Here is an 8,537-nt window from a genome sequence, read left to right as displayed (position 1 = left end):
CATAGATGTGTACTTCCATCCTCTCCTAGCTCTGCACCTCAACAGTTTGGCACCATAATACTATTGCTGTAGAGCATTAACTACCGAGGTTTAGGGTAGGCAAGTAAGTTTATCTGCCCCTTCCAGTGCCGTATGGGAGAACGGGTGGTGTCAGTTCATGCACACAAGTTTATCTGCCCCTTCCAGTGCTGTATGGGAGAACGGGTGGTGTCGGTTCATGCACACAAGTTTATCTGCCCCTTCCAGTGCTGTATGGGAGAACGGGTGGTGTCGGTTCATGCACAGAAGTTTATCTGCCCCTTCCAGTGCTGTATGGGTGAAAGGGTATTCACCCAGATATTCACCCAGATATTCCTCTGCCACCTTCTAATAAATGAAATACAGTGGTACCTCGGGGTAAGTACTCAATTCATTCCAGAGGTCTGTTCTTAACCTGAAACTGTTCTTAACCTGAAGCACCACTTTAGCTAATGGGGCCTCCTGCTGCTGCTGCGCTGGCAGAGCCAGATTTCTGCTCTCATCCTGAAGCAAAGTTCTTAACCCGAGGTATTATTTCTGGGTTTGGGGAGTCTGTAACCTGAAGCGTATGTAACCTGAGGTACCGCTGTATGGTAGGTCAACAGGAATGCTCAAAGGCTTCCTCCCCATTTAGGGATCTTTTATTAAATTTGGGTGATTACTGTGGGCTAAAGTTTAGAAAATATAGAGCTCTCACAGCACTAGAAAATGATAGATATTCTAAGTTCCGCTGATGCTATATTTTGTTCCTGGAAGACTCTGCACTCTGAGAAGGGGAGTGGGAGGGTTTTCTTGTGGTTGTGTCTCTGCTTATCAATAAAAAAAATTTTAGTTCCAATGTAGGAGGAGCGGTACGTAGTTTCTCATTAACCCATAGCCTCTTCTATCCTATTTAAGCAGCAAGTGTTCACATATTTCCCTCATTCTCCACCAAGAGAAGCAGCTGCCACCTACTAGAAAAGTTTCTGTCTGAATACCACGAATACCGGTAAGTCTTGGAGATTTACTGTGCATAAGTGGAGAGAGATAACTTTAGAATTTGGGGCATAAGGGAGAGAGTACTTTTTGTGGACCTGCAATCTAACTACCTCTTTATAATTATAAAGGTTATAATTATAAACTCTAAGGTTTTTATTTCAGCAATAACAGTACAAGTTAAATGAAGTTCCTTTTAATAATCCAACAACCAGTCTACTAAAACAGACCATGTATTCTAGCAAAAAATCTTGAATCTAAAAATGGCATTAATGCATATTCAAGGAGAATCTCTCTCTGCACAGCTGAAGAAAAATCCCAGGGGGTTCCAGGGGGTGCTTCTTTGTGGAGCTGTAGTCTAACTACTTCTTTATAATTATTGAGTGCCAATGAAATTCCCTGTGTGATGTTGAAGTGACATGGAGCCTTCCCCAGTGGCAGAGGAAGGGGGGCAGGTCCCCCGGGTGCCATGTCTGAGGAGGTGTGACAAGAAGGCACACCTCAGGGGTCTCGCCCTGCCACCCCCAGGCACGCACCGCCATCGTGCTGCCGCAGACGCATGCGGAGGATCCTGGGCTCACGGCTGCACTCTCCTCCGCTCGAGCGGTGCCATTGGCAAACCCACCAGTGGCGCATGCGCAGCACCGCTCAAGCGCCATACAGTGTACCCTAAACCTCCACCACGGCTGCAGCCACGAGCGAAGGATCCCACTGACTCCACTGCAGCTGCAAGCAGAGGATCCCGCCGCCATATATACGGTGTGCACAGATGGATGGTACATAGCAGCGCACACGTGGTACGTAGTGGCACGTGTGCACGCGCCGACCAGCGGTTTGCCCCGCCACCCTACCCTGGGTGCCTGTTCTTCTTCCTTTGCCACTGGCTTCCCAAAGGCTTTAGGGATTGGTATCTCTGGTCCCTCCAGGAACCAGAACTCCCTTCATTTACTCAGTCTCCTCTAAACATCATGAAACACCTTGCAGGATGAGATCATGATGTGATCCAGAGGCAGAATCCCCATTCCTACCAGATTCTGAACTCAAATGCAACATCTTGGGTTTGGAAGGGGCCCATGGGTATCTTTGAGAACGCAGATGGGACTGGGAGGGGCCTCTGGGTAGGGGAAGGATTCAGCAACAGAGAAGCTGGAGCTCCCTGGAACATTACTTTTGTAAATAGTTTATAAAGTCTATCTTATATTAGATACATCCATCCCGACCTCCAGATCTCTTTCAGAATGCAATCCTATACAAACTGAGTGTTTCTTAAATAGCAAGGTGTACGGCTGCATATAGTCACCAGGAGACCATGCCTATCTCAATGCTTTGTGATAATTTATTTCATAAAGTGGTTTTGTATTGTGTGGAAATGTATCTTCTTTTGCCTATCACTGACTCTGCTGTCAGGCTATTTTAATAGGACCTCTTGAGCTCTAGAGTTATGGCACCAGAAGAGGGAGAGAGGAATAGCCACTTCTTTAGTGTCACACATAATCTTATAAACTTCTATTATGCCCCTCTTTTTATATTCCTGAATCAAAAACACCCAAATGGTGGAGTTTAGTGGCTGATCAGACCACCAGCCCTCCTTGTGCAGAGTGAGGAAGAGACCCAAGAACACAGGATCTATACCTCACTCTAAGGTTTTTATTTAAGCAATAACAGTACAAGTTAAATGAAATTCCTTTTAATAATACAACAACCATTCTACTAAAACAAACCACGTATTCCAGCAGCTGAGTTTGAATTTAAAAATGACATTCATGCATATTCATTTCCTCTGCTGAGCTGTAGCAAGATCCCAAGGTGTTCCAGGGACTCACCCAGTGCTCCTTTGGAAAATTGAAGACATGGTAGAGACGGTCGTAGCTTTAAGAAATATGATTTATACACATATTTAAACCTTCAGTCTGCATGGAGGGGGTGCAGATCTTACAGCATGGAAATCCCAAGCAGGGATGCTCATCTAGTCTTAACAATCTGCACCTCCTGGACACGTTGGTGTTAGAAGGAACAAATCAGACGCCACAAGAAAATACGAGGGGGAATAAAGAATTGGGGGATCTCTTCTCTTCCCCCACAGCCCCCATAGATGTGTCCTTCCATCCTCTCCTAGCTCTGAAGCTCAACAGTCTGGCACTATAATACTATTGCTGTAGAGCATTAACTACCGAGGGTGAGGGTAGGCAAGTAAGTTTCTCTGCCCCTTCCAGTGCTTTTATGGGAGAACGGGTGGTGTTGGTTCATGCACACAATGAGATAAGCAGCTTCAGATCTGAATTTTGCCCCTCTTTCCAAGATATTCTGAGTGGTTAGGCAGTCTCTTCCGAGCACAGCTGAGATAGGAAATTAATTAGAACAGCAGTTACCACTGTGAAGAATTAATATTAAAAATATTGTAAAAAAGGGAGTAGGGAGGAGGAAGGTTATCATTATAAGACAATATAAAATTAGGAAATGCGTAAAAAACAATCAAAACGGAGGATTGTCAGAAGAGCTGAGGGAAGTCCAAAAAAGAATGTATTTGTGAAAAAAATGTGTGTTATGTTCTTATAATTTTGTATTGTAAAATTAATAAAAAATTATAAAAAACAAACAAACCAAAATCCACTGGCTCAGCCTCTCCATTTAATGGGGCTTGAGTACTGAAGGCCCACACTCTCATATGTTCTGAACAAGGGAGAGGTGCAAAGAGCTACTCTTTGTGAGCAAGCACAGCAGTGATGGATGTCGGTGTTTTTGCCACACTGAGCCTTCAAAAAAGCATTGATTTCCAGCAAAATCTGGATCTTTCATTTCCTAAACAGCCCTAAAATCTCAAGGCAAACCACTTTTAAAACTGGCCAGCCTGTCAAAAACAATTTATATTCCTTAGAAGGGGTGGGTGGGCCTCCTATCAAATGGAGAGAGAAATGATAGAGAAATATGTCTTCACAAGGATAAGGTGTTTGCTTCGTCTTTAAAGCACCTCACAATTAATTAGTAATCATTTACCTTTGGAATTATATTTGGCACTGGCAGGTATATTGTGTTAAAGCATTGAGACAGTTTTCCAAGACGTCAGCAAATTCTGTTAATTATTTCATTTTCATAAATAATAAAATAAGTAAATAGAGTAAATAAATGATCAATTTGTGAAATCTTCTGATCTAACTGAATACATTGCTTTCTTTTCCTAGAATCAAGCACCATGCCAGTGATAGTCCCTAAGAACAAAGCCCCAGGGGTTGATTTCTGTGGGGTAGATGAATATTACTACATTGTCCGCTCAGACCTGGGCTGCTACATGCGGTCCACCAATTTCCATGAGGGCAAAGACCTAGTAGTGTTTAGCCTGCACAGTTCCTGCCAGGGAGGAGATCACTACTTAGCCCATGAGGATGACCTATTCTACATCATCAAAGGAGACAACTATCGCCGTGTCAGCAACATGAATGAAGACTTAGGTTCTGTAGTATACAGCCTCCATCCCAACTGCCGCGGAGGGGACCATTACCTCTCAGCCTTTGGATCCTTCTATATCATTTTCCAGAAAAGAGGTGTTTACCGTCGGGTCAGTAATATGCATGAAGATACAGATGCAGTTGAATACACACTTCACCCAACTTGCAAGGATGGTCTCTATTACTGGGGCATCAAGAATTACTATTACTTTGTAAAACCCCATGATGAATGGGGGGTCCAGTACTATAGATGCACCGACTTCCACGGAAATTTGGATGCTGTTACATACTCCTTCCATAGAGATGTTGTGAACATGCTCCCTGGAGGAATGGCTATTACCTATGGTCCAGCTTATGGTAGATGGGAACCTATCAAGACCATCTCCAATGAGTCCAGCACTCCCATTGTATGGAATAAGAAGATCACCAAGAAAGTGGGATACAACAAGCAGAAGATGACCAGTGTGGAACACAACTGGAAGGTTTCCATGACTGCCTCATATCAGTCAGGTGCGCTCACTGAAGCCATTGCCAAGTACCAGTTCTCTCTCACTGCTGAGTATGGTGGGAAGAGTGTCAACACAGAGCAGGAAAACTGGAATGAAGCCACTGAGATTGAAGAAGCTATTAGTGTAACCGTGCAGCCCAAAGGGAAGATGTACATATGGCAATACCAGCTGGGCTTGGGCAAGGAAGCGGTCTTGTTCTGCCGTGATATGAAATTTAAGGATAATTCTACTCCACCTACAGATATTCCTTTACCACCTTCTCATAAGTGAAAAATGTTACACCGAAAGGCACCCTCAAACGCTTCCTCTCTATTATAAAATCTGATTGATTACTATGATTGATTACTATTGATTACTATATTTAGAAAATATAGAGCTCTCCTGAGCTAAGGGGGAATTTGCTGAGCATAGGTGTCAAACTTTTCCTTATTCCGAATAGGATTCCTCGCAAGAAAAGGGAAACGTTGACAGCTATGTCGCTGAGTGGTATATAGAGATGCAAAAGCTAAAGACCAAGTGAGATTAATGATTATTAGACATATTATATACATCTTGATAGGCTACATAGATATACTTGTCCAAGTTTATGCAAAACTCCTTAGGCTACAGCTAGAAAAGCATTTCCTAGTTCAGGGGTCAGCAACCTTTTTCAGCCTAGGGCCGGTCCACCGTCCCTCAGACCATGTGTGGGCCGGGCTACATTGGGGGGGGGGGTGAATGAATTCCTATGCCCCAGAAATAACCCAGAGATGCATTTTAAATAAAAGGACACATTCTAAAAACACGCTGATTCCCGGACCGTCCGCCGGCCGGATTGAGAAGGCGATAGGGCCAGATCCGGCCCCCGGGCCTTAGTTTGCCTACCCCTGTCCTAGTTGTGCACAATGCAGGTGACCCAGGCTGAATGACTTCCGGATGAGCTACTATTTATAAGCTATAAATCCCTTTGCTAAATTTGTTCCTTCATTTTGCTTTGTATTTGCTGAACTCTGCAACCTGTCCCACTGTTGTTATACAAATCAAATAAAATGAAGAATCAATCGTTTAAAAATGTGTTCCGTGCACTTTTCATACTTGTGTACAAAATGATTTTCAACATATATTTCCCAGAAGACACAAATACCTTCTTCCTTTTCCAGAAGATTTGAGGGTTGGTCTAGGGCAGAGGAGGGTCCAGGGGCCTGATCCAGGCCCCCCTTAGCAACTTTTTATGTCCCCTTCCCAACCCAAGATTCCACTGATTCGGCGGCAGCAAAACAAATCTAAAGATCAGACACAGTGTTCAGGTGGTCAGAGAGATTTATGCATGTGTCCTGTGTTCACAGGTGTGAGGGTAAGGTGACCACAGCCACTTTGGGTCACTCACCAATGACATGCTGGTCCTGGAAGGATGCCTAAGGTGAATGTGCCCTTATTGCTAAAAGCAATAGCTCTCTTAACCCCACCCCCTCGCTGTCCTAGAGGCACAAGAAGGAACATTTCTCTTTACTCTGGTTGCCATTTGATTACTAGCCCTAATTCAAATGCTGGTTTTGACTCATGTGGTTCAGAATCTCAGTACCTCAAGGACCTCTTATATCAACCTACCTGAGCTCTGTAGTGATCACTTGAAGCCCTTGTCTGTGTGCCCCCTCCAACAGAGGTGCTGAGGGGGGCAGCAAGAGAGGAGGCCTTGCCAGTGGTAGCCCCTGGTTGTGTAGTGCTCTCCCTCATCAGGCTTGCCCACCGCTGATGTTCTTAGCTTTTGAATGCCAGGCAAATACATTTTTCTCCAGGCTTCTGATTCTTTGAATGGATGCAATCTTTATCCATTCCTTTTATTTATTTATTTTAAGAAATAATATCCCACTTTCCACATCATAGGTTTCAGGTTGTCTTTAACAATAAAATGTGCCATATACACAATTTAAAACATCACCTTAACTTCCAAAATTTAAAACCTCAAGAATTTAACATATCTCTCTCAGAAAAGAAAAACAACCACCAGCAGTGAGCGACAGCCCAACAGCACTTTCTCAACCTCACGTTGGGCCAGCCCTCAATTAAATATAGTGTGACCACCTCAAGGTACACCAGTTACACGAATTTCTACAATTTACCTCAGATTATCTAGTGGGGGACTTTTGTGAGGTAAAAACGATTTAGAGTCTCAGGCAGGAGTTGCTCAAACAAACAAGAAAAGTTCTATTAAACAAAGGAAGTGTATGACACAAAGTGGGTCGGGAAACGAGTTCTTTCAGGTAGAAATTAACTTACTGTATGTACTTTAACTATAAGATGTCTCAGGTTTAGACATAACACTTTAGGCACAAGCCTTCTTAAACTTCAGTTACAAAACATCAGTTGGTTCACTTCAGGTAGATAAATATTCAGGTTTCCAGAAGAGATGGCAAAATGTTCAAATCAGTTTCTGTCACTTAGATAATACAGTGACCGCTCCCCACAACAACTGGGGGGGGGAGGCGCCTTTTGCGTGGTCGCGCACAGCCCCCCCCCATCCCAGTGCGTCTCCCGGTAGTAGGGGCTGGCTTCGCCCTCCCCAGGCTGGATACCTGGAGGTCTCTGCCTACTTCAACCGATCGCCCAATCCCACCTGGGGGGGGCGTCGCCAGAGGATCAGCCAGGTAGGGGGAAGAAGAAGAAGAAGAAGAAGAAGAAGAAGAAGAAGAAGAAGAAGAAGAAGAGGAGGAGTTTGGATTTGATATCCCGCCTTTCACTCCCTTTAAGGAGTCTCAAAGCGGCTAACATTCTCCTTTCCCTTCCTCCCCCACAACAAACACTCTGTGAGGTGAGTGGGGCTGAGAGACTTCAAAGAAGTGTGACTGGCCCAAGTTCGCCCAGCAGCTGCATGTGGAGGAGCGGAGACGCGAACCCGGTTCACCAGATTAGGAGTCTACCGCTCTTAACCACTACACCACACTGGCTCTCAGTGGGAGGGACTGCCCACCGAACAGAAGGTGAATCTTACCTGCGAATCAGTGTCAGTTGGCTCCAGAACTTCTCCCACCCTGCCCTCCCTCAGTTAAGCCTCCTTTTGCAGGTTAACCTCTTCTCTACAGGTACGCAGGCGCTGTTGAAGGACCGGAAAGGAATTTTCCTGCATTGGCAGGTTTTGCCTTTCTTTAGTAAAACGTCACAACTTTGGTGGTTTCAGGCCTTGGGCGGAATCCTTTAGCCTAGCTTCCTAAATGGGGGGCCGGTTTTTATTTCAGCAATAACAGTACAAGTTAAATGAAGTTCCTTTTAATAATCCAACAACCAGTCTACAAAAACAGACCATGTATTCCAGCAACAGACCTTGAATCTAAAAATGACATTAATGCATACTCAAGCAGAATCTCTCTTTGCACAGCTGAAGCAAAATCCCAGGGAGTTCCAGGGGCTGCTTCTTTGTGGACCTGTAGTCTAACTACTTCTTTATACAGTTACAGATAGGTAGCCGTGTTGGTCTGCCATAGTCAAAACAAAAAAAATTCCTTCCAGTAGCACCTTAAAGACCAACTAAGTTAGTTCTTGGTATGAGCTTTCGTGTGCATGCACACTTCTTCAGATACACTGCGTGTATCAGACTACCAGCCCTCCTTGTGCAGAG

General features: G+C 44.4%; 1 protein-coding gene across 1 annotated transcript; it reads left to right on the top strand.

The window, feature by feature from the left end:
• Nucleotides 1–879: 879 nt before the first annotated feature.
• On the top strand, nt 880–5,996 carry LOC144325067 (uncharacterized). The gene is made up of 2 exons (XM_077916965.1): nt 880–1,006; nt 4,173–5,996. Exon 2 carries the CDS (start codon nt 4,184–4,186, stop codon nt 5,213–5,215), a length of 1,032 nt encoding a protein of 343 aa, XP_077773091.1. The 5' UTR covers nt 880–1,006; nt 4,173–4,183; the 3' UTR covers nt 5,216–5,996.
• Nucleotides 5,997–8,537: the final 2,541 nt, after the last annotated feature.

This window comes from Podarcis muralis, chromosome 13 (genome assembly GCF_964188315.1).
Source record: "Podarcis muralis chromosome 13, rPodMur119.hap1.1, whole genome shotgun sequence".
Classification (NCBI taxonomy): domain Eukaryota; kingdom Metazoa; phylum Chordata; class Lepidosauria; order Squamata; family Lacertidae; genus Podarcis; species Podarcis muralis.
Note: the sequence above shows the minus strand (reverse complement) of the source record. Positions and strands in the feature narration are given on the sequence as shown.